The sequence below is a fragment of the Salvelinus alpinus genome, chromosome 8 (genome assembly GCF_045679555.1).
Source record: "Salvelinus alpinus chromosome 8, SLU_Salpinus.1, whole genome shotgun sequence".
Taxonomy (NCBI): Eukaryota; Metazoa; Chordata; class Actinopteri; order Salmoniformes; family Salmonidae; genus Salvelinus; species Salvelinus alpinus.
This window is the reverse complement of record NC_092093.1, coordinates 6,882,518-6,908,498: the sequence shown is the minus strand read 5'-3', so window position 1 is coordinate 6,908,498 and position 25,981 is coordinate 6,882,518. Positions and strand designations below refer to the sequence as shown.

General features: G+C 43.3%; 2 protein-coding genes across 2 annotated transcripts; both read left to right on the top strand.

The window, feature by feature from the left end:
- The first annotated feature begins 7,527 nt into the window (after nucleotides 1-7,527).
- On the top strand, nucleotides 7,528-18,790 carry LOC139582476 (transmembrane emp24 domain-containing protein 10-like). The gene is made up of 5 exons (XM_071412519.1): nucleotides 7,528-7,862; nucleotides 8,639-8,759; nucleotides 10,174-10,247; nucleotides 16,105-16,231; nucleotides 16,679-18,790. Exons 1-5 carry the CDS (start codon nucleotides 7,686-7,688, stop codon nucleotides 16,798-16,800), a joined length of 621 nt encoding a protein of 206 aa, XP_071268620.1. The 5' UTR covers nucleotides 7,528-7,685; the 3' UTR covers nucleotides 16,801-18,790.
- A 593-nt stretch (nucleotides 18,791-19,383) lies between these two features.
- On the top strand, nucleotides 19,384-24,156 carry LOC139582475 (translation initiation factor eIF2B subunit beta-like). The gene is made up of 8 exons (XM_071412518.1): nucleotides 19,384-19,672; nucleotides 20,905-21,025; nucleotides 21,432-21,583; nucleotides 22,596-22,759; nucleotides 23,085-23,180; nucleotides 23,298-23,435; nucleotides 23,716-23,782; nucleotides 23,940-24,156. Exons 1-8 carry the CDS (start codon nucleotides 19,501-19,503, stop codon nucleotides 24,095-24,097), a joined length of 1,068 nt encoding a protein of 355 aa, XP_071268619.1. The 5' UTR covers nucleotides 19,384-19,500; the 3' UTR covers nucleotides 24,098-24,156.
- Nucleotides 24,157-25,981: the final 1,825 nt, after the last annotated feature.

Genomic DNA, 25,981 nt, shown 5'->3' with positions numbered 1-25,981 from the left:
CCCTTCGTGTGAATTCTTCCTAGAATGTGTTTCAAAACCCCCAGAGGAGTTAAGGGTTAAAACTGCACCAATATTGATGTGTTTTTTTTTTACCCTGTTGCTGTAATCAAAATCTTTGTTCAAATCTCTTGCTGGAACTCATGTTCACAATCACAAGCATCTTGTTTTGACGTATGTGAGAGAGAGAGAGACTAGTCCTACTGACGCTATCCTCTTCATGTCGTAAGCATTCAGCGCCCACACTCAACACCTTTAAGATCTGACAAAATACCTGCCCCCCCCCCCCGACAAAAGTAGATATCTCTTTGGAGCTTTTTAGAGCATTTTTCTCTCAGCAGCGAGTGATGCTCCAATGTTTCTCTCAGCTCAAACAGTGTGTTAGTAGTAACTGTCACTATTAATATGCCTTGCCAGCTCCAGGGAGAAGGAGCGGAGGCAGGAATAGCAGGTGCTCGTCGCTTCTTTTAACATCAGCATCAACAGCAGTAAAATTAGAACTCTGTGACGCCAACCTGCGTCGATGCTGCAACCCAGGGGAGGAAGCAGGCAGCAGTGTATGTCTGAGAATAAAGAACAGAGGGAGGGAGGGAACAAAGGAAAAGAAGGAGGGAGATAGAGAGAGATGTAGAGAGATAGAGATGTAGAGAGAGGGAAAGAGGGAGAGGAAGAGGTAGAGAGAGAGAGAGAGAAAGGGAAAGAGAGAGAGGAAGAGGTAGAGAGAGAGCAGAAGGATGGAGAGGGAGAGGTAAAGAGCGGAAGTATAGAGAGGAAGAGAGAGAGAGAGAGAGAGAGAGAGAGGGAGAATAAGCGGCTGGATGTAATTCTGAGTGCAGTAATGATGGAGAGGGGGAGAGCTGAGTTCGTCTCCCTGCCATCTCCATTTTCATTGGTAGACCCATCCTCATCCTTTGACACCTCCTAACTCCCAGGAGTCAGGACATGGAATTCTTTTGAAATCCAAGAAAAAATGATTTACATCTCCTCTGTCTCTTTATTTTCTGACTCAATCACCAAAATAATACAGTTTGCTTATTATATCAAATAGACACAGACACAGAAAAATCTCCACAGGTTGGTAATGTCTCATATATAAATGTATAATGACACAAATGTGAATGACCTATTTCTCATACACACTGTCAAGGGAGAGGATGTCTGTGTCATATTTGATACCTGTGATGATATTTATATATAGGCCTATATACAATAAAACTTTCCATGCTGTCACTAAGCAATGACCACGCATGACCAGTCTGATATCTGGTGTTGAAATACATTCTAGGTAAATACAGCATCCACAGCACATGGCGTAATCTCAGTTAACTAACACATTTGCTTTAATTTGATCAGATGCACGATACCAATTGTGCTACGTAGTCTGTCAATGAGAGATGACGTCATGAGTGACATATACAGTATCAATGACTGGAGTCTATAATAGTTGTTTGTACAGGAGCGCCAGTAAGAAAGCTCATTGACTCAGACAAGGGAGGGCAATATATCTGGAGGGTGTGGAGACATGATTGCGTCATCCCGCCATCTATTCCTTGTGGAAGAGGAACACATACACTGAGTGCCCTTAAACATTAGGAACACTTTTCTAATATTGAGTTGCATGTTCCCCTTTTGTCCTCAGAATTGCCTCAATTTGTCAGGGCATGGAATCTACAAGGTGTCGAAAAAGCGTTCCACAGGGATGCTGGTCCATGTTGCCTCCAACGCTTCCCACAGTTGTGTCAAGTTGGCTGGATGTCCCTTGGGTGGTGGACCATTCTTCATACACACGGGAAACTGTTGAGTGTGAAAAACCCAGCAGCATTGCAGTTCTTGACACATTCAAACCGGTGCGCCTGGCACCTACTACCATACCCTGTTAAAAGGCACATAAATATTTTGTTTGACCATTCACACTGAATGGCACACAAACAAAATCCATGTCTCAGTTGTCTCAAGGCTTAAAAATCCTTCTTTGATCTGTCTCCTCCCCTTCATCGACAGTTATTAAAGTTGATTTAACAAGTGACGTCAATAAGGGATCATAACTTCCACCTGGATTCACCTGTTCAGTCTATGTCATGGAAAGAGCTATGTTTCATACACCCAGTGTATGTGAGAACGCTGTTCATTTACCACAGTTCAGCATTCAACATTATTGTTCCCTTCAAGCTCGACTCCAAGCCCTGGGTGTGGACACCACCCTGGGTCTGGACACCACCCTGGGTCTGGACACCACCCTGGGTCTGGACACCACCCTGGGTCTGGACACCACCCTGGGTCTGGACACCACCCTGGGTCTGGACACCACCCTGGGGTTGCTTGAGAATCCTCTCCAAATACTACCGTTCCACAATCGAGAGCGTCCTGAACGGTTGCGTCACGGCCTGGTACTGGAATTGCTCCGTCCACGACCGCAAGGCTCTCCAGAGGGTGGTGAAGACGGCCCAGTACATCACTGGGACCGTGGCCCTCCAGAGGGTGGTGAAGACTGCCCAGTACATCACTGGGACCGTGGCCCTCCAGCGTGTGGTGAAGACTGCCCAGTACATCACTGGGACCGTGGCCCTCCAGCGGGTGGTGAAGACGGCCCAGTACATCACTGGGACCGTGGCCCAGTACATCACTGGGACCGTGGCCCTCCAGCAGGTGGTGAAGACGGCCCAGTACATCACTGGCAACGTGTTCCCACGCATCAAATCAAATCAAATCAAATCAAATTTTATTAGTCACATACACATGGTTAGCAGATGTTAATGCGAGTGTAGCGAAATGCTTGTGCTTCTAGTTCCGACAATGCAGTAATAACCAACAAGTAATCTAACCTAACAATTCCACAACTACTACCTTATACACACACACAAGTGTAAAGGGATAAAGAATATGTACATAAAGATATATGAATGAGTGGTGGTACAGAACGGCATGGCAAGATGCAGTAGATGGTATAGAGTACGGTATATACATATGAGATGAGTACTGTAGGGTATGTAAACATAAAGTGGCATAGTTTAAAGTGGCTAGTGGTACATGTATTACATAAAGATGGCAAGATGCAGTAGATGATATAGAGTACAGTATATACATATGAGATGGGTAATGTAGGGTATGTAAACATTATATTAAGTGGCATTGTTTAAAGTGGCTAGTGGTACATTTTTACATAATTTCCATCAATTCCCATTTTTAAAGTGGCTGGAGTTGAGTCAGTATGTTGGCAGCGGCCGCTAAATGTTAGTGGTGGCTGTTTAACAGTCTGATGGCCTTGAGATAGAAGCTGTTTTTCAGTCTCTCGGTCCCTGCTTTGATGCACCTGTACTGACCTCGCCTTCTGGATGATAGCGGGGTGAACAGGCAGTGGCTTGGGTGGTTGTTGTCCTTGATGATCTTTATGGCCTTCCTGTGACATCGGGTGGTGTAGGTGTCCTGGAGGGCAGGTAGTTTGCCCCCGGTGGTGCGTTCTGCAGACCTCACTACCCTCTGGAGAGCCTTACGGTTGTGGGCGGAGCAGTTGCCGTACCAGGCGGTGATACAGCCCGACAGGATGCTCTCGATTGTGCATCTGTAGAAGTTTGTGAGTGCTTTTGGTGACAAGCCGAATTTCTTCAGCCTCCTGAGGTTGAAGAGGCGCTGCTGCGCCTTCTTCACAACGCTGTCTGTGTGGGTGGACCAATTCAGTTTGTCCGTGATGTGTACACCGAGGAACTTAAAACTTTCCACCTTCTCCACTACTGACCCGTCGATGTGGATAGGGGGGTGCTCCCTCTGCTGTTTCCTGAAGTCCACAATCATCTCCTTTGTTTTGTTGACGTTGAGTGTGAGGTTATTTTCCTGACACCACACTCCGAGGGCCCTCACCTCCTCCCTGTAGGCCGTCTCGTCGTTGTTGGTAATCAAGCCTACCACTGTAGTGTCGTCCGCAAACTTGATGATTGAGTTGGAGGCGTGCATGGCCACGCAGTCGTGGGTGAACAGGGAGTACAGGAGAGGGCTCAGAACGCACCCTTGTGGGGCCCCAGTGTTGAGGATCAGCGGGGTGGAGATGTTGTTACCTACCCTCACCACCTGGGGGCGGCCCGTCAGGAAGTCCAGGACCCAGTTGCACAGGGCGGGGTCGAGACCCAGGGTCTCAAGCTTGATGACGAGTTTGGAGGGTACTATGGTGTTAAATGCTGAGCTGTAATCGATGAACAGCATTCTCACATGGGTATTCCTCTTGTCCAGATGGGTTAGGGCAGTGTGCAGTGTGGTTGCGATTGCGTCGTCTGTGGACCTATTGGGTCGGTAAGCAAATTGGAGTGGGTCTAGGGTGTCCGGTAGGGTGGAGGTGATATGGTCCTTGACTAGTCTCTCAAAGCACTTCATGATGACGGAAGTGAGTGCTACGGGGCGGTAGTCGTTTAGCTCAGTTACCTTAGCTTTCTTGGGAACAGGAACAATGGTGGCCCTCTTGAAGCATGTGGGAACAGCAGACTGGGATAAGGATTGATTGAATATGTCCGTAAACACACCAGCCAGCTGGTCTGCGCATGCTCTGAGGACGCGGCTGGGAATGCCGTCTGGGCCTGCAGCCTTGCGAGGGTTAACACGTTTAAATGTTTTACTCACCTCGGCTGCAGTGAAGGAGAGCCCGCAGGTTTTGGTAGGGGGCCGTGTCAGTGGCACTGTATTGTCCTCAAAGCGGGCAAAAAAGTTGTTTAGCCTGTCTGGGAGCAAGACATCCTGGTCCGCGACGGGGCTGGTTTTCTTTTTGTAATCCGTGATTGACTGTAGACCCTGCCACATACCTCTTGTGTCTGAGCTGTTGAATTGCGACTCGATTTTGTCTCTGTACTGGGACTTAGCCTGTTTGATTGCCTTGCGGAGAGAATAGCTACACTGTTTGTATTCGGTCATGCTTCCGGTCACCTTGCCCTGGTTAAAAGCAGTGGTTCGCGCTTTCAGTTTCACGCGAATGCTGCCGTCAATCCACGGTTTCTGGTTTGGGAATGTTTTAATCGTTGCTGTGGGTACGACATCGTCAATGCACTTCCTAATGAACTCGCTCACCGAATCAGCATATTCGTCAATATTGTTGTTGGACGCAATGCGGAACATATTCCAATCCGCGTGATCGAAGCAGTCTTGAAGCGTGGATTCAGATTGGTCGGACCAGCGTTGAACAGACCTGAGCGCGGGAGCTTGTTGTTTTAGTTTCTGTTTGTAGGCTGGAATCAACAAAATGGAGTCGTGGTCAGCTTTTCCGAAAGGGGGGCGGGGGAGGGCCTTATATGCGTCGCGGAAATTAGTATAACAATGATCTAGGGTTTTTCCAGCCCTGGTAGCACAATCGATATGCTGATAGAATTTAGGGAGTTTTGTTTTTAGATTAGCCTTGTTAAAATCCCCAGCTACGATGAATGCAGCCTCAGGGTGTGTGGTTTCCAGTTTACAAAGAGTCAGATAAAGTTCGTTCAGGGCCATCGATGTGTCTGCTTGGGGGGGAATATATACGGCTGTGATTATGATTGAAGAGAATTCCCTTGGTAGATAATGCGGTCGACATTTGATTGTGAGGAGTTCTAGATCAGGTGAACAGAATGACTTGAGTTCCTGTGTGTTGTTATGATGATCACACCACGTCTCGTTAATCATAAGGCATACCCCCCCGCCCCTCTTCTTACCAGAAAGATGTTTGTTTCTGTCGGCGCGATGCATGAAGAAACCAGCTGGCTGCACCGACTCCGTTAGCGTCTCTTGAGTTAGCCATGTTTCCGTGAAGCAGAGCACGTTGCAATCCCTGATGTCTCTCTGGAATGCTACCCGTGCTCGGATTTCATCAACCTTATTGTCAAGAGACTGGACATTGGCGAGTAGTATGCTAGGGAGTGGAGCGCGATGTGCCCGTCTCCGAAGCCTGACCACGAGACCGCCTCGTTTGCCCCTTTTACGGCGTCGCACAGGGTCGCCGGCTGGGATCAGATCCATTGTATTGGGTGGAAGGCAAAACACTGGATCCGTTTCGGGAAAGTCATATTCCTGGTAGGAACGATGATGAGTTGACGTTAATCGTATATTCAGTAGTTCCTCCCGACTGTATGTAATGAAACCTAAGATTACCTGGGGTACCGATGTAAGAAATAACACATAAAAAAACAAAATACTGCATATTTTCCAAGGAACGCGAAGCGAGGCGGCCATCTCTTTTCGGCGCCGGAAGTCCAGGACATCATCCAGGACATCTACTCGAAACGGTGCCTTAGGAAGGAACACAGCATCATCAGGGACCCCACACCCTCCAGCCGTTCACTCCTTTACTGCCAGGCAGATGGTATCGGAGCATGAGGTCTGACACCAACAGGCTCAGAGACAGTTTCTATCTACAAGTCATCAGACTGCTGAACAGTTGAACTGGACTGACCACCTGCTCTGATTCTCTGCACCTTAGCACACACTCAATCACTCATTCATGCTACACACACTATCACATTTAGATAAGACCCAGATACAGACGGTGTAGAAGTAACAAGAGTTTATTACAACAACAGGGGCGGGCAAACGACAGGTCAGGGCAGGCAGGGGTCAATAATCCAGAACGGTGAGGTAAGGTACAAAACGGCGGGCAGTCTCAGGGTCAGGGAAGGCAGAACAGTCAAAACCGGGAAGGACTGGAAACCAGGAGCAGGAAAACAGGCAGGAGCAGGAAAACAAAGACTGGTAGGTTTTAACGAACAAGAACGAACTGGCAACAGACAAACAGAGAACACGGGTATAAATACACAGGGGATGGGCGAAGGAAGTACACTGAAATTCCAATTTTCTTCAATGATTTTCATTTAGGAAATGTTGGGAATTTGTAATTTGGTTTTCTTTCTGAATTGTCTGGAATTGAAATGGAATTGGTCCCAATCCAGATCTATTGTGGTAATAGATTGGATCCCAGTCAGTGAGACTAACCTAAATAAATAGTGGTTAAATAACATCAAACATGTGGGTTAATGGCACTTCAGAAAACTGTCAGGGAGAGTGACATTCAGAGGGGTTGTTTGACGTACTAAGCGGGGGGTAGTGCACTGAATAGAGCATAGGGTGCCATCTGAGAAGCATCCTGAGTGGAGTGATGTGTTCTCTCGAGGGGATCCGGAAGTGAAGGTTTCCCTGGAAACGAATAAACTCCATCAAACCGAATTGGTTCATCCCTGAGCTGCTGCTGCTGACGAGAAAATAATAGTTTTTGGGATCTTCAGAATACCCCAGTAACTGTGAATGTGATATGGCCTGTTACATAACGCTGTTGAGGATTAAACACTTACTGAATTGTCTGGTTAGGTCCTTGTGTAATCTATCTGTCTATCGATCCATCCATCCGTTCAGCCACGGTCGTCACTAGTTACTACAGCCACAAAGTCTTAAACCCAATTTCTACAAGTTATCTTTTTAAAATATGATTTAAACCTGAGCCTGACATGAACCCTACCCTTAACCACATTTATAACCTCATGCCTAACTCCATCCTTGAATACATTCTTAAGATGTAACCAATTTTGACTTAGTGGCTGTAGTAACTAGTGGAAACATCCATCCATTTGGTCTCTTACAGACCTCCTTTACGGTTGCGGCGCTATGGAGAGATCCGAGGCGTAGAGCGAGTTCTTTAAGCCAAGCTGCAGTAGTTTGCTAGCGGTTGCGCATGTTTGTTTCGGCTAGTAGCCATGGCTCGGTTCGCTACCCTGCTGCTTTTACCGGTTTTCATTGAATCGGTATTATCAATTTCGTTCTTTTTACCGGTAAATTCAAGGAAATGTTTACGGGAAGAGATCCACAAAGACGTGCTCGTCACGGGGGAGTATGAAATCAGCGACCAGTCCAACACAAAAACCAACCTGAAGGTGAGTTTGATGCTGCTGGCAATACGGTACTGACGGCTAAGCTAAACTAACTAGCTACTAACTGTTAACAGTGAAGGCCCAAACGCAGTTTGGTCATATCATTTTCTGATGAGAAGTGACTTTAAAACAATACGTGGAAATGCAACCGTATTCATATAAATTGCTATTCATAACAGCTGGCTAGCTAAAAGTCTTGTTGACAGCTGCTGTTATCTTGCTAACTAATGTTAGCGTGGTAGCTAACGTTAGCCTGGTTGGGCCTGTGACAGGTCTTTCCTGGTTCTTGCGCTTTTAAATGGTTTTGATTGAAATAGCAGAATTGTACATTTTATCAAACGAAGTGTGTATAATATTACATACGTAAAGGAATTTAAACTTAACTATTTTATTTCAATGTTTAGTATCAGTTGAGTTGGTGAAAACTCATTCAGGATGTTACACGTCAGTCTTAACTCCCCCATCCACTTTGTGATACGTGTAGCTACTAAGTTAGCTAGCGATGTTAGCATGCTGTAGAATCTTGCTCATGACGGTGATGTCAACAAAGTGAATGTAGGGTTAGAATAAGACTTGACAACTCATACAAATCATAATCATACAAGTCTATAATTTGCCTACTACATGGACAAAGTTAGCTGATGTTGTGTGAGAGAGTTTTTATTACACGCCATTGGGTAAACATTGCCCGTTGCAACACTCATGCACCAGCTGTCAATACACGTGTTGTATTTTATGCCTTTTTATGTTGTTGTATTATCATCTGTGTTTAACGTTAGATCACAGACTCGTCGGGACACATCCTATACTCAAAGGAAAGTGCAACGAAAGGGAAGTTTGCTTTCACGACAGAGGATTATGACATGTTTGAAGTGTGCTTTGAGAGCAAATCGCCCATGGGTAAGTCAAAGTGAATAGTATGTATTTTGTGGTACTTAAAGTGATGGTAATCCTTAACCTAGATGTTTGCAAGGAGCAGGCATTGTTCAATGCAATTGATAGCTTAACTGCATTACACCACAAGTAGTGGGTACCCATCTGTTCTGGATTTCAGGCTTTCGCTGGTCAGCACATGCAACATTTGGGTCATGGTTCTGAGAACTGTTAGGGCTGCGTAAGGTTCAACTGAGATAGGAACAATAACACAACTGAACTTGATTAAAATAATTGTTTAATTCAAAAGTTAATAAATGGCAAATGCAATTTCCGTATATACGGGTTCACTGTAACATCACGCAGGATGAAAACAGAGAAGACACTTGTTACTGACAAAGATATTATAATATATACTCATGACAGAGATAGTTCCCGCTTCCGAGCCGGCCTGTCAGAGTAGAGACTGGGCGTGGTTTAGACTCACCCAGCCTATCGTTGGTGTTGGCGCTTTAAGCCAGTCCTGGCCCCTTAACGCATGTGTTGTCCCGACGCTGTTGCTGTGTAGATTACGCTCCTTCACCCCAGAGACTGAGGTCAGACAGCTCTGCAATATTGTCTGAGCTACTTGCACCTGTATACAAAGCCCACTGTTCTCGCTCAAGGCTAACCACAGCTTCCCAGCACACTTATCTGGAGCTAACTGTTACTTCCAGCACACACACACAGACACCCAGGCTCCCAGGCCAACAGTTGCTAATATTCAATCACATGTGTTATAGTATTGGGTTATAGTGCATAATTCAGAACCTCACACTAGCCACACTTTGTTGCACATTATAACACACACACATTTCACACTGCTGTTCATATCTTATGCCCTTGTACAATGTTGCATACACACACATATTTCAGGCTGTGGCCCCATGGTTAGGCTATGAGAACTTGTTACTCCTGAGAACAAAGACAAATTGTCAGGCCTACATGTGTCAGTAGCTCAAACTTTAATTAATGTAAAATCCTTCTAGTTTATAGTTATTTTAGCACGCTAAACCTAGCAAAACCCCACAGAACACTACTCTGTTTAAACACTTAATGGAGGCCAGTCAGTCAGCAACCAATAAGTGAATGAAGCAGCAGGGGATAAGTTAGGACGGGATAGGTTTATAGCTGGGTCACATTCAGGACCCAAACTCTGTTTCAGATAGAAATGGGAACATTGTTTGTTCTACATAGCATATTTCTATCTGAATGAAACAAAACATTGTTTGTTCTACATAGCATATTTCTATGTGAATGAAACAAAACATTGTGTCCAGCCGAACACGGTCCATGTGACCTGGAAGGAGTCCTTCCAACTTGTATTATTGCTTGCTGTTATTGAATGAGCTGAGTAAAGCCATCCATGCCTTGAAAATGACGTGTGTGTTCTGTCACCCAGGAACTGGGAGGATCCCCGACCAGCTGCTTAATCTGGACATGAAGCACGGAGTGGAGGCCAAGAACTATGAAGAGGTGAGTCGCTGGTACTGCTTCAAAGTGAAACTGAAATGCACGTACACTCTTGCACCACAAAGGGATTGCTTATTTGCTTTGCAGGCCCATTGTCTCGGAAATGTTAAATGATAGTTGAAATTGTTTAAAGAAGCCCCTCTGTACACTGGGCTGGAATAGTATGACTTGTTAATTTGGTGCCAACATTTTGGTAGGGACTTAGGAAGCATTTCATCAGATTTTCAGGGACAAAATATTTCATGTAAGGTGCCGCCACAAAAAAAAAAAAAGTATAAATAATTTTGGGGATGGCAGAACGTTTTCAGTAACCAGGTTTCCTTTCAATTTTTTTAAATGCGAGTTAAGTACGTCGGATAAAAATGCCACGACGGGCCTGATGGATACAGCAAATTTCACTGTAAACATTCCACATTTCAACAAAACAATATATATGTTCGACAAGGTGGGATTTTTTTTTTTTTGTCTAAAATTTATTCTGAGTGAAATGGCGGTGGAAACGTCTTTATGCGCAAATATTGATATAATAACGAATATTGAAGTAAACTTGGAGTTACGCGATGACATGGTGTGTGGTCCTCCCACTACGACTCGGGGAAAGGCATGCAGTTTATTAGATTACAGATTAAATAAATGATGATGAATTTCACAAGGTGGTGAAAGTGCACGGTGATGATCGAGGGTCTTATTCTGGTGATGATCGATGGTTGGCTGCCGTTTTGACAAATAAAAATGATCTAGTTCTTGTGTCCATAATAATCTCATGTACTGTAGGTAGTTTACCCGCACTGTATCAGCGAAGCTGTTGGCTGGAGCGCACATGCCAAGGCCAGAGTGGGCACATTCGCTATATAATGCAGTAGAGTTAAATTAGATGGAAACCCATTTAACTTGTTTTAAAAAAATTAAGAATTGAATCACTAAAGTTATTTTTATGTGCACTGTCATCACGCACAGTTTTTTTTATCCGCAAAAAGTCAGTTTAATGGAAACAACATGGTTGGAAAATGCTCATTGTTTTTAATGCAGATTTTTAGAATATTTGCATGAAAAATGTGTTGTCATTTGGATGTAAACCTAGCTCATGTAAACGGATATAAAGTACGTCAAAAAAGTTAATGGAGATATACAATATATTTATGAGATCATCTTTGAGAACTAACAACCACCAAAAATAAAAACTAGACAATCTAAAAAATGAAGGAGAAAAAAAGGTAATGTCATGTCATGGGGCTTCCATTGATTGTTATGATGATTGAGTCACTGGGCTAGTATTAGAACAAGGTGTGTTGGCCCTTCAGAAAGTATTCAAACCTATTGACTTATTTCACATTTTGTTGTTACAGCCGGAATTCAAAATGTATTAAATTAAATTCTCATCCATCTACACACAATACCCCATAATGACAAAATTAGAAATTGTTACAATTTTTTAAAGTTTTTTTTAGGGGGGGGGAAATGTATTGAAAATGAAAATACAGAAATACCTAATTTACATAAATATTCACACCCCTGAGTCAATACATTTTAGAATCACCTTTGGTAGCGATTACAGCTGTGAGTCTTTCTGGGTACTTATCTAAGAGCTTTGCACACCTGGAGTGTACAATATTTGCACATTATAAAAAATTATTCAAGCTCTGTCAAGAAGATGGTTGTTGATCATTGCTAGACAGCCATTTTCAAGTCTTGCAGTAGATTTTCAAGTAGATTTAAGTCAAAACCGTAACTCGGCCACCAGTGCTTAAATTGATGTGGGTAGATTTTGGCATTGGCGGCTAAGAAGTCTATTTCACCAGCCTTGTTGGTGGGAAGTGAGAGCTCCGCTGTGTGAGCGTTTCACTTGCATTTGTGAAAAAAAAAAAAAAATCATATCACATTTATAGTAACATAAATGCTGCGGTAGCTGTTTTCAAAGTATTTCCGCTGTTTTGTTTCATAGCTGGTATGTCAATCGCCCAAAGTCAAAAGATGTAGGAATCCTATATAGCCTATTCCACCTCGTGCTGCAGCTCTGCCTGGCTGGGAGCTGTGCACACCTGAAGAGCTGAGTGGAAAATTGACTTTTAGAAGCGCTGCGCACAGGCATAAAAAATAGGTTTAATTTACTTGAAACGAAAGTGAGACTTTGTCCTTGTGTTTATTGGCTATTTACATTATTTTGTTCACAAGCTAGATTGTTTTTCTATGTTTGAGTTTCAACTGCTAGAGAAGAGACGGCGTTTCAACTAGTCAAACTCAATCTCACAGGTACAAACATGACTGGAGTCACGTTACCACGGTAACCTTAAAGGGGCAGGTGTTTTTTTGGGGGGGGGGGGTTAAAAGACCCAGGTCACAAAAGATGAAATTAAACAATATACCACATTACTTCTTACTAGTAATACATATATTGTTTTAGAAACATTATAAAGCATGTTCCTCTGTTTTTGTGTGTTTTGTCGGTGTAATTTTAGTGGGCAAAAAATATTTTGTCTGGTAAAAAAAATCTGAGTGGCTGGTAGATTAAAAAGAATAATAATCTACTTCCCACAGTGGCTGGTGGACCAAAAAAAAGACTTAATTTGATGCTCTGTCAGCCACTCGGGAATATTCATTGTCTTCTTGGTTAACCACTCCATTGTAGATTTGGCTTTGTGTTTTAGTTCATTGTCCTGCTGAAAGGTGAATTCATCTCCCAGTGTCTGGTGGAAAGCAGACTGAACCAAGTTTTCCTCTAGGATTTTTCCTGTGCTTAGCTCTATTCCGTTCCTTTTTTCAACAAAAAAAACCTCCCTAGTCCTTAACGATGACATGCATACCCATGAAATGATGCAGCCACCACCATGTTTGAAAATATAGATTTGCCCCAAACATAACACTTTGTATTTAGGTCATAAAGGTAATTCCTTTGCCACATTTTTTGCAGTATTATTTTAGTGCCTTATTGCATGTTTTGGAATATTTATATTCTGTACAGGCGTCCTTCTTTTCACTCTGTCATTTAGGTTAGTATTAAGGAGTAACTACAATGTTGTTGATCCATCCTCAGTTTTCTCCTATCACAGCCATTAAACTCTATAACTGTTTTAAAGTCACCATTGGCCTTATGGTGAAATCCCTGAGCGGTTTCCTTCCTCTCTGGTAACTGAGTTAGGAAGGACGCCTGTATCTTTGTAGTGACTGGGTGTATTGATACACCATCCAAAGTGTAATTAACTTCACCATGCTCAAAGGGATATTCAATGTATGCTTTCTTTTTACCCATCTACCAATAGGTGCCCTTCTTTACAAGGCATTGGAAAACCTTGTAAAGAAAAGTCAAGGGTTGTGAATACTTTCTGAAGACACTAGAGTTAACACTGCACACACTGTTCTACTGACTTGTATTGTGAATTGATAATCCACTCTACCCACACCCCACACATACTGATTGAGCCCGAAGCTCATGCGTGGGTTGGAGGACTAGGCCAGCTACTGGTGTCTGTGTTAATGTGGGCATGCCTATGTGGGTGAATACTGTACAGTACGTGCGTACTTAGCTACGTAACGCCAACGTGTTGTGTTAGAGTAGAGCCTAGTTGGAAAGGAAACCAGGAAGTGCAAGTTGGCTAGAATCCCTGTCTTGTCTGTAACCAAAGCAATGGCCTGCTACTGTGACGTCTGTCTGGTCCGTCTGGTCACCTGGTCCGTCTGGTCACCTGGTCCGTCTGGTCCATCTGGTCACCTGGTCCGTCTGGTCACCTGGTCCGTCTGGTCACCTGGTCCGTCTGGTCAGCTTGATTTCACTTGTTCTCTTTTATTCTTACGCCTCGATCAGACCGACAACGTCATTGTGTTTTGGTACAGGAAGTACATAATTTCCATTGCGTTTTGGTACACCAGAAGTACATAATTTCCAATGGAATGTGGCGTCGGTACAAAGTTATTCATTTGATTTACTTGGTTGAGAAATGTGATTTTCCAGCTTATGACATTATTCGTATATATATTTGAAACTGCCCTATCCCCTAGCCAAAACCCTGATTTTTAATATTGTCTTGATCCAATTTATTTATAAACTTAGCAAAAAATAAACGTCCCTTTTTCAGGAACTCTGTCTTTCAAAGATAATTCGTTACAATCCAAATAACTTCACAGATCTTCATTGTAAAGGGTTTTAACACTGTTTCCCATGCTTGTCCAATGAACCATAAACAATTAATGAACATGCACCTGTGGAACAGTCGTTAATACACTAACAGCTTACAGACGGTAGGCAATTAAGGTCAGTTATGAAAACTTAGGACACTAAATAGGCCTTTCTACTGACTCTGAAACACACCAAAAGAAAGATGCCCAGGGTCCCTGCTCATCTGCGTGAACGTGCCTTAGGCATGCTGCAAGGAGGCATGAAGACTGCAGATGTGGCCAGGGCAATAAATTGCAATGTCCGTAATGTGAGACGCCTAAGACAGCGCTACAGGGAGACAGGACGGACAGCTGATCGTCCTCGCAGTGGCAGACCACGTGTGACAACACCTGCACAGGATAGGTACATGCGAACATCACACCTGCGGGACAGGTACAGGATGGCAACAACAACTGCCCGAGTTACACCAGGAACGCACAATCCCTCCATCAGTGCTCAGACTGTCCGCAGTAGGCTGAGAGAGGCTGGACTGAGGGCTTGTAGGCCTGTTGTAAGACAGGTCCTCACCAGACATCACCGGCAACAACGTCGCCTATGGGCACAAACCCACCGTCGCTGGACCAGACAGGACTGGTAAAAATGCTCTTCACTGACGAGTCACGGTTTTGTCTCACCAGGGGTGATGGTCGGTTTTCGCGTTTATCGTCGAAGGAATGAGCGTTACACCGAGGCCTGTACTCTGGAGCGGGATCGATGTGGAGGGTCCGTCATGGTCTGGGGCGGTGTGTCACAGCATCATCGGACTAAGTTTGTTGTCATTGCAGGCAATCTCAACGCTGTGCGTTACAGGGAAGACATCCTCCTCCCTCATGTGGTACCCTTCCTGCAGGATCATCCTGACATGACCCTCCAGCATAACAATGCCACCAGCCATACTGCTCATTCTGTGCATGATTTCCTGCAAGACAGGAATGTCAGTGTTCTGCCATGGCCAGCGAAGAGCCCGGATCTCAATCCCATGGAGCACGTCTGGGACCTGTTGGATCGGAGGGTGAGGGCTAGGGACATTCCCCCCAGAAATGTCCAGGAACTTGCAGGTGCCTTGGTGGAAGAGTGGGGTAACATCTCACAGCAAGAACTGGCAAATCTGGTGCAGTCCATGAGGAGGAGATGCACTGCAGTACTTAATGCAGCTGGTGGCCACACCAGATACTGACTGTTAGTTTTGATTTTGACCCCCCCCCCCCTTTGTTCATGGACACATTATTCAATTTATGTTAGTCACATGTCTGTGAAACTTGTTCAGTTTATGTCTCAGTTGTTGAATCTTGTTATGTTCATACAAATATTTACACATGTTAAGTTTGCTGAAAATAAACACAGTTGACAGTGAAGACGTTTCTTTTTTGTTGTTGCTGAGTTTATATGTTTTAGCTGTAGCTTATGGGAAGAGAAATTCTGTAAAACTAGAGAGAGGAGGGATAAAGCGTTCTGCATACCAGACCGATTGCACTGTGTTCCTGTTCATGTTGAACTACTAGGAAAACTGGCACTGCTACTGCATAGCTCGAGAGTGACACCTACTGGACAAACTGAGACACAGTCCAAGCTTCTATCTAAAATGTCCTTATTTATAAATGTTCATCCCTTTCCTGCTGCACTATCCACCGGAACAAGTTGAGATCTTAAATCCAATAAACACCAACCTGCATAGTTTTTTTTTGATTGGCGGCTCTCTCGTCCACTCAGATCGCCAAAGTGGAGAAGCTGAAGCCCCTGGAGGTGGAGCTAAGGCGACTGGAGGACCTATCAGAGTCCATCGTCAATGACTTTGCCTACATGAAGAGGAGGGAGGAGGAGATGAGAGATACCAACGGTAAGAAGAGCACAGTACTGATAGTAGTAGTTCCGTTTACTAGTCCGACATGGACCTGTGTTGTGTGATTGTGAACTTCTCAGTCCGTCCATTTGAGAAATCTTCCCCTTGACCATCAATACATGTTTTATGCAGAATTTCAAGTTATATATGTGATTATTCTAATGCATAGTCGTAGCTCATCGTCAACACATATCTTTTTACATTACATTACTGAAATCAAATTTATTTATATAGCCCTTCGTACATCAGCTGATATCTCAAAGTGCTGTACAGAAACCCAGCCTAAAACCCCAAACAGCAAGCAATGCAGGTGTAGAAGCACGGTGACTAGGGAAAAACTCCCTAGAAAGGCCAAAACCTATGAAGAAACCTAGAGAGGAACCAGGCTATGAGGGGTAATTTTCACTATCGTCAATATTTCTACCTCTGTTCTCCTTCTTCCAGAGTCCACCAACACACGCGTCCTGTACTTCAGTATCTTCTCTATGTGCTGTCTGATTGGCCTGGCCACCTGGCAGGTCTTCTACCTGCGACGCTTCTTCAAGGCCAAGAAGCTGATTGAGTAGAGAGGCATCACCACTACACCCAGGAGGAGCAGCCAATGCTACCCGATCAACCTTCACCCTCATCGGACTAGCTTCAGCAAAAACTATGGCTTTGTCCGAAATGGCACCCTGTATAGTGAACTACTTTTGACCAGAGCCCCATAGGCTGAAGTTTTTGCCGAAGGCCCGTAGACTCTGGTCAAAAGTAGTTCACTATACAGGGCATAACCAGGGCACCGTTTCGGACCTATCCAATAATGACAAAACAAAGGGTTGAGCAGAACTCTCTACTAGTTTCGGTGGTGTGAGAGGGCACAAAGGGGTAGCCTATTCTCTGAAAACTATATACACCTGGGGCTCATTCAGCAGAGTGAAATATCTTTTTTTTTTTTTTAAAGGTAGAAATGTAGAATATACACAGATTTATCTTCAAAGAGAGCGAGAATGTTCCATGTGTTATTTACATTTCTCAGATTGTCATTTAATGTGTACAGTTTGATTTGGAGTTATGTTTTATTTTGTTGGGATGAATGGTTGCCCCCTTTTGAGAGAATGTCTATGGCCCTTTATATTGTTGTACAAAGTCTTGGCCATGCCAAGCGAGCTATAGTGTGCTGTATGTCGCCAATGGCACCCTATTCCCTATATAGTGCACTACTTTTGAGCAGGTCCCATAGGACTCTGGTCAAAGTATTGCAATAGGGTGCCATTTGAGATGTCCCTTTATATTGTCCTTTTTAAGTGAAGCCTTCGATGAACAGCAGGTGGAATGTGGTATAACTCAAAAGAGAAACTATGGCAACCACTGAACTTGTGTGCTTTGTCGGTTAATTAATTTGAATACATGTTTTGGTAACTAAATTTGACAGTGTCTTTTAGTTTGTTTTGATTTTGTAAAATGCTATCGCAGGGCAGGTATTTTAGGGGAGAGGGTTTCATAAGTTATCAGGGAATGAATGGTTGGTTGTCTTAAATGGCACCCTATTCCATATAAAAGTGCATTGGGCCTTGGTCAAAAGTAGTGCACTATTTAAGGAATAGGCTGTAATTTAACGCAGAAAAAATATCATTTTGAAAACTAGGTAATTTCTAGCAATACACTTGTTGCTAGTTCTTAAGTTTTTATTTTATCTTAAAGATGTACAAAAGATAACAGCCACACATCTACATTGCCATCTGAATGTGTTTTAAGCCAAGTAGTGGTCCCCTGTATGAATTCCTCTTTCGAGAACCCTTGAATCTGCCTATTAGAACCTGACTCACAAATTCATGTCAAACCTTATTACTTAAAAAATGGCAGACATGTTATACTATCATCAACATCAGGATAGTAGGATTGTACTGCCATTTTACATGCCAACTTTGCATCGGTGGTAGTTTTGTAGTAACATGGAAAATATCCTAACTCTTCCTTGGATGTATTCCATTTGAGTAGGCTAGTGTATTTTTTATTTTTACTGCAATTTCAGGGGAAATTATTTGCTTCTTTAGCCTGGTCCCAGATCTGTTTGTTTGACAACAGTGTCAATGGGAGTTGGCAAAGCAAGACAACACAAACAGATCTGGGACCAGGCTATTGCTTATTGATTTTGGGGATCGATTTCAAATTACAACACTTACATCCAAGATCCTAGCCTGAGTTGCCACTCTCTTTGGTCCAATCATGGCAACTCCTTGTCAGGTTTGGCGTGACAAGGACGGCAATGGAGTTAGTGAGAGTACAAACTGATCTGCGACCAGGCTTTCAAGATCCATCCAACATTCTTTCGGAGATAATTATGGGGTCTGAGTTACATGAGGGTTTGGAGTTGGTTAAAAGATATTCCAACAATTTTTTGTCACTGTTATTAAAGCTACTGCAATAACCAATTATGTGGGGTACATACATTTAACAGTTAACATTTGCTATGTTTTTCAGTCAATGATTTCTATGTTGATTGATATCAATTTGGAAAAGGTTTGTGTTTAGGCTTTTATTCAATAAAAATATTGGATGGATTTACAAAAAAAATGTTGCTTGAGATTTTGTGATGGGATGACCAAAGGACATTCACGCAGCGTTATCACAGAACAATGAGCCAAATATTTCACCGGATGTATAAATGTGAAAAATCCAATTGGCGTTTCCACTCACTACCAAATCTGGTGACGAGAGGAAGCCAAGTGTCCGGCAGTGGGTTTTGGCCGACATTCTACATGTTCTCATCGATTAAACATTTTAATTCCATATATCTTTGTTTCCAAAACTAAAATATGTAACAGTGGAGCGCATTTTGTAGACTTTGCCAACGTTTCTACAAAGAGCATTGTTTAGAAAGAGTGCATGGGCGAATTGAGTTACTGCACAAGCGCTTCACAGAGGAGTTCCCTAAGGCACCAACAGGATCTCACTAGCTCCTGCTTGGCTCTAAAAATCTTTGTCATTATGGCATCTTTATAAGTGGATCATATATATAATTTTATAAAGGTTACACTAGTATTGTCTACCTGTTACTGTCTACCTAATAAAATGATTATGAATAAATTATGAAATCTATGAAAATATTGCAAGATGTGCGTTTCTAATAATTTGGTCCAATCAGCGTTGGACTAATATAATGACCCGGAAGCACCTTCCTTCACGCGCAATGTAGTTCCGGTTCAATTTCCCTCTTAAGTAAATGTGTGACAACACCAAATTGTTTTTTATACAGCATCTAGCAAGTAAATTTAGAAAACAATATGCCTGGGGCAGACAAGGAAACAGATCTTACGGAACGAATCGAGGCTTTTCTTGCCGATTTGAAGCGGGGAGGCAGTGGGACAGGACCCCTCCGAGGGTCGGGGGAAATGGCCAGAGAAACCACATATTTGCTTCGGAGAATAACAGCCCAAGCACGATGGAGCAGCGCAGGTATACGTTATAACAGCAGAACTCTAGCTAGTTTATTCGATGGCTAGATTAATAGTTTTCTAGTTCTCAAGCTAGCTGTAAGTGTTTTTGTAAATTACATTTAGCATTTGTGACCAACTTTTTATCCGCTATTAGACGATAGTAACTTTAGCCAGCTGTCAAAATCTGAACTACCACGAGAAGCTGATGTAATTTTGAAACTGGTCAATGGTGTGACCGCGCTATGTCTGAACATAATAGCACAGATAGAACAATTAGACATATATTTCACCGGATTTATAAATGTGAAGCATCCGGTTGACGTTTCTACTCACTACCAAATATGGTGATGACAGGAAGTCCAGTGGGAGAAGATGGCGCGAAATGGATTTTGGCCGAGATTCTGCTAATTTTCTCATCGTTAAACATTTGAACTCTATACAGTTTTCTGTTTCCAAAACTAGAATCTATAACAAACAAAGTGGATTGCATTTTTTTTTACTTTAACCTTTGCCAAAGTTTTAAAAAATGGCATTGTTTAGGAGAGCAAGGGCGAATTGAGTTATTGGACACACGCACTTCACATAGAAGGCGTTACCTAACGGAAATATGCAAATAAATGCCAGAACGCGCCAATAGGAGCTCACTATCTCCTTGCTTGTTCTGACCACTATGATTTAATTTGCTCCCATTGGAAACGACAGGCTGCGGTCTATCTTAGGTTATTTCTAAAAGTCTTTGATAATAGAGCTCGCCAGTTTGTCGTCCTAAAACCCGGAAATAAGTTATCTCTGGCTCGTTCAGCCTTCCCTATAGGGAAAAATGAATGAGGAATTAATAATAAATGCCGAAAATAAGGTCTGAGGTTAACACAGGCTTAGGAGCTCTTATACATTTTGTTCTATGCGATAATGCCAGTCAGTTAACATGACCTTTATGAATTATGAAGCCTTTATGTGCTTTGAGTTTTTTTAATCATTACATAAATTCTTCAAAATTCACAAAAAGTGACTTTCGCTGATGAAGATTCTCATATAACAAGATAAGATATCCTAAGCTTGTGTTTACCACAGACTTTATTTTCAGCATTTTATCCAAAACCCCTAAAAAAAAAAACGCAAATAATTTCCCCCATATGTTTGTCCAACGAACCACGGCAGAGTGGGTTCCTACAAAAAGACACCATTACTATTTCTCTATTCACTGACTAGGAATGATGTATGACAAAGAAATCCTCTTGTATGTCATAACAGGCGACCTGATGGAGATCATTCGCAACGAGGGAAGGAGAATGACGGCCGCCCAACCGTCCGAGACCACGGTGGGCAACATGGTACGGCGCGTGCTCAAGATCATCAGGGAGGAGTATGCCAGGTGAGAGAGATGGGGGGAGTCTGGGGAATATTCCTTCAAAGAACAGGCTGACGCTTTGTAATCAACATTGTTCATCTGGTGTCTGATACGCTTGTTATGGTTGGCCATATCATAGGCTAGTCTGGGTACCAATCTGTTTAGCTATTGTTCCACTCCTTACCAACCCTGTCATGCTAAACATCTTTTTGAGCATATGCCGTGGAGTACAACGAGTGGAACTTTAGCTAAAACAGAATCTGGTTAATTATGTAATAGAGATGGACTTGTTGAACATCTCTCTGTTGCCACTCTACTCATGTTAAAGCTACCATCTGTACAATGTCTTGTTGTTCTACGATCATTTCAATGAAATATACCCAGCTTGTCACTCTCTTCTCATGTCAACAATGTTTTTTTGTTTCCTCAGGTCCCGTGGTAGCAGTGAGGAGACCGAGCAGCAGGAGTCCCTCCACAAGCTGCTGACGTCGGGGGGGCTGAGTGAGGAGAACTTCAGACAACAGTTTGTTCATCTCAAAGCCAACGTCATAGAGGCCATCAATGAACTCCTCACAGAGCTAGGTAAGAGTCTCACTGATAGCACACACACATTAACACCAACCGTTATCAAATACTTTCCAGCAGCTTTTTAAGCTTTTTCATTTATTTTATATTTCACCTTTATTTAACCAGGTAGGCTAGTTGAGAACAGGTTCTCATTTACAACTGCGACCTGGCCAAGATAAAGCAAAGCAGTGCGACACAAACAACAATACAGAGTTACACATGGAATAAACAAAACATACAGTCAATAATACAGTAGAAAAATTCTATATACAGTGTGTGCAAATGTAGTAAGATTAGGGAGGTAAGGCAGTAAATAGGCCGTAGTGGCGAAATAATTACAATTTAGCAAATAAACACTGGAGTGACAGATGTGCAGAAGATAAATGTGCTAGTACAGATACTGGGGTGCAAAGGAGCAAAAAAATAAATAACAATATGGGGATGAGGTAGTTGGGTGGGCTATTTACAGATGGACTATGTACAAGTGCAATGATCTGTAAGCTGCTCTGACAGCTGATGCTTAAAGTTAGTGAGGGAGATATAATCATGTCGCTTAACTGAAGCATAAGGAAAATAACATCTCAGACTGTATCTCTGTATCATCTGGAGGATCTCTGTATCATCTGGAGGATCTCTGTATCATCTGGAGGATCTCTGTCATCTGGAGGATCTGTATCATCTGGAGGATCTCTGTATCATCTGGAGAATCTCTGTCATCTGGAGGATCTGTATCATCTGGAGGATCTCTGTACCATCTGGAGGATCTCTGTATCATCTGGAGGATCCCTGTATCATCTGGAGGATCTCTGTATCATCTGGAGGATCCCTGTATCATCTGGAGGATCTCTGTCATCTGGAGGACGTAGTCGGCATTAGCTGAAGTCCCCTTTCAGCCCCCCCCCCCTGTTCTCTAGTGCTTTTCATCTGTACACTGCTTATTCCTAAAGATCCTATGAGAATATTATCCTTGGTCAAGCAGCACTGAGCTTACTGTTATATTCTCCTTCTTGTCGTCCTCCTCTCCCAGATGGCACCACAGACAACATCGCCATGCAGGCCTTGGAACACATCCACTCTAACGAGGTCATCATGACTGTCGGCCGCTCACGTACCGTCGAGGCCTTCCTCAAAGACGCAGCGAGGAAACGCAAGTTCCACGTCATCGTGGCCGAGTGTGCCCCCTTCTGCCAGGTATATGCCATCCTTTCATCCCTCATTCGCTCCCACCATCCCACCATCCAACTATACCTCCATCCCTATCTATCCCTCTCTCCCTGTATGCCTCTATCCATCCATCATCCCTCCCTCCCTCTATCATCCCTCCCTGCCTCCCTCTATCCATCCATCATCCCTCCCTGCCTCCTTCTATCATCCCTCCCTCTATCCATCCATCATCCTTCTATCTATTTATATGTATATACAGTAGTGCTAAAGGAAGCACACATCTATTTAATTAATGAATTCTCTCCATAATATTTCATTATTTAATATGCTACAGTAATGTCCCTCTCCCAAGGGTCATGAAATGGCTACAGGTCTCTCCAAAGCGGGCATCGAGACCACTGTAATAGCAGATGCTGCCATATTTGCAGTGATGTCCCGAGTGAATAAGGTGAGTTCGATTTTTACATTTTTATTTTTACTGTGATGTTGCTTATTTTAGAACAGGCTCTTACTAAACTATTGAAAGCTTGACTACTGTTAATGGACCAGATGTGGTGTTTTCCAGGTCATCATCGGCACACAGACAGTTCTAGCCAATGGCGGGCTCAGGGCGGTCAATGGAGCCCACTCTGTAGCTCTAGCAGCCAGGCACCACTCTACTCCGCTCATCATCTGTGCTCCCATGTTCAAGCTCTCGCCTCAGGTATTCACAACCATATTCTGGCCTTTTCTAGGGAGACCCCCCCTCCCCCCTAGTCACCGTGCTTCTACATCTGCATTGCTTGCTGTTTGGGGTTTTAGGCTGGGTTTCTGTATAAGCACTTTGAGATATCAGCTGATGTAAGAAGGGCTATATAAATTTGATTTGATATTCAGTATGAACATGAACACGTTCTGGATGGAGATGGATGTCAGTGAGCCCTTTTTTCACCTGAAAGCTCCTTATCATTGAATGAGGGAAATAGTTGTTTTCCTGTTCTCAGTTCCCCAATGAAGAGGACACATTCCATAAGTTTGTCTCCCCACATGAGGTGCTTCCCTTCACAGCAGGTAGTACTTTAATTGAGAACCTATTTCATGTTTTATACTCTTGAGACTCTTAGCCAAAGTGTCAACGCTTGTCTGTGTAAAAGCTAGCAATGACTGATTTAAAAAAATCAAATAATGTTTTTCTCTCATCTGACTCTTTATACGTTTGTCTCTGTAGGAGAGATTCTATCCAAGGTGAACGTGCACTGCCCCGTGTTTGACTACGTTCCTCCTGAACTCATCACTCTGTTCATCTCTAACATCGGCGGCAACGCTCCCTCTTACATCTACCGGCTGATGAGTGAACTCTACCACCCCGAGGACCACGAACTGTAATCAGTGTACAGAAAATGCTAATCATAATAAATAAAATTAAAAAAGGTTTATGCAATGGATTGCATTTGGTTTGTTTTAGTCTTTTCAATGATTTGTGAAACCAATGAGTTTATAGTATGATTTGATATATCAGCTGATGTAAGAATATTTTTGATTTGACATTTTGTTTGATTTGATGGAAGTTTCAAAATGTTTTGTTTCAGACTTCATTGTAATTTAATAGAATTTACAGAATGTTATTTCAAAGAAGAAAATAAATTATTTACAATGATATTGCTTACCAGTATGAAGCCAGAACAGCGCCCACTACTGGAACTCTCGATGAAGTTTTCAGAAAGATAGTTGTAGTTACGCCGGAGCACCAGCAGGAGGCAGCCTCAATGTTTGTCACATCGTGGCTAAATCAGAGAAACGGCCGAAAATGAAGCAAATAAATTAACATTATCGTTATAAATTGTTGTCACTGGTTGAATCAACGTTGTTTCCATGTACTTTCAATGGATATTATACATTGACGTCTGCTCTGTGGGTTTCTTCACGATACAAGTGTATCGTTTGCATATTTCTGTTACATATGCAAACCAAAAGATTCATAAAGATGTTTGGAAGAAAAAATAACTAAAAAAGACTGGGTCCCGCTGTATTGCTCAGGCTGCACTACAGCGTCTATTCACAGGCGCGATCCCACTACTGAGCGGCACGGGGGCTTTGGCCTGCTCCGTTTCCGACCTGGGCCGGTGCACCCCTCCTTAGACGACCTGGTGGTCCCGGGCTCCCCCAGGAGCACCATATCGATACCGAACTTAGTGCGGACACCCGATCGGCATAGTCCACTGGAGCTCAGAACTCCTGAGCTCAAACGATCCGCCAGCCTAAGCCTCCCAGCAACTTGGATTACAGGCGCACGCCACTGCACCCGGCGAGAGAAGAGACGATTTTTAGGGCATTTCAAGTTAAATTCGTGACGTCACACGGCGCCTAGTGTGGTCAACAGCGACCTCTTACGGTGGCATACGAAATTGCAGTGGTATTCAAATTTTGCTTGCTGTCCGTGTTGAAATCCTGCCCTAGTTGTTGTGGGTGACCCTTTAGTACATCTATTTATGTAATAAAATATAAAAAGACAAAAACAGAACTAACACCTGTTATTACTAACTGTTATTACTGTTATTAACTAAGGCCTGCTCGCCTCCCTACCTCTGAGGAAGTACAGTTCCCGCTCAGCCCAGTCAAAACTGTTCGCTGCTCTGGCACCCCAATGGTGGAACAAACTCCCTCACGACGCCAGGTCAGCGGAGTCAATCACCACCTTCCGGAGACACCTGAAACCCCACCTCTTTAAGGAATACCTAGGATAGGATAAAGTAATCCTTCTAACATGGCCAAGATGTGCAAACGTTCATAGATGACCAGCAGGGTCAAATAATAATAATAATCACAGTGGTTGTCGAGGGTGCAACAGGCCAGCACCTCAGGAGTAAATGTCAGTTGGCTTTTCATAGCCGATCATTCAAAATTAGAGAGAGCAGGTGCGCTAGAGAGAGTCGAAAACAGCAGGTCCGGGACAAGGTAGCACGTCCAGTGAACAGGTCAGGGTTTCATAGCCACAGATAGAACAGTTGAAACTGGAGCAGCAGCACAGCCAGGTGGACTGGGGACAGCAAGGAGTCATCAGGCCAGGTAGTCCTGAGGCATGGTCCTAGGGCTCAGGTCCTCCGGGAGCAGAGAGAAAGAGAAACTCTGGCGCTAAGCTAAGTCTTGTGTCTCGTAACAGTTAATTCATTTTATTGAAGGACAAAGATGATACATGATGTATGTTTTACTTGGTGTGAACTGGGTTCTGACATTAAGTGATCCTGAAAAGGACATGGTTTCCATATTATT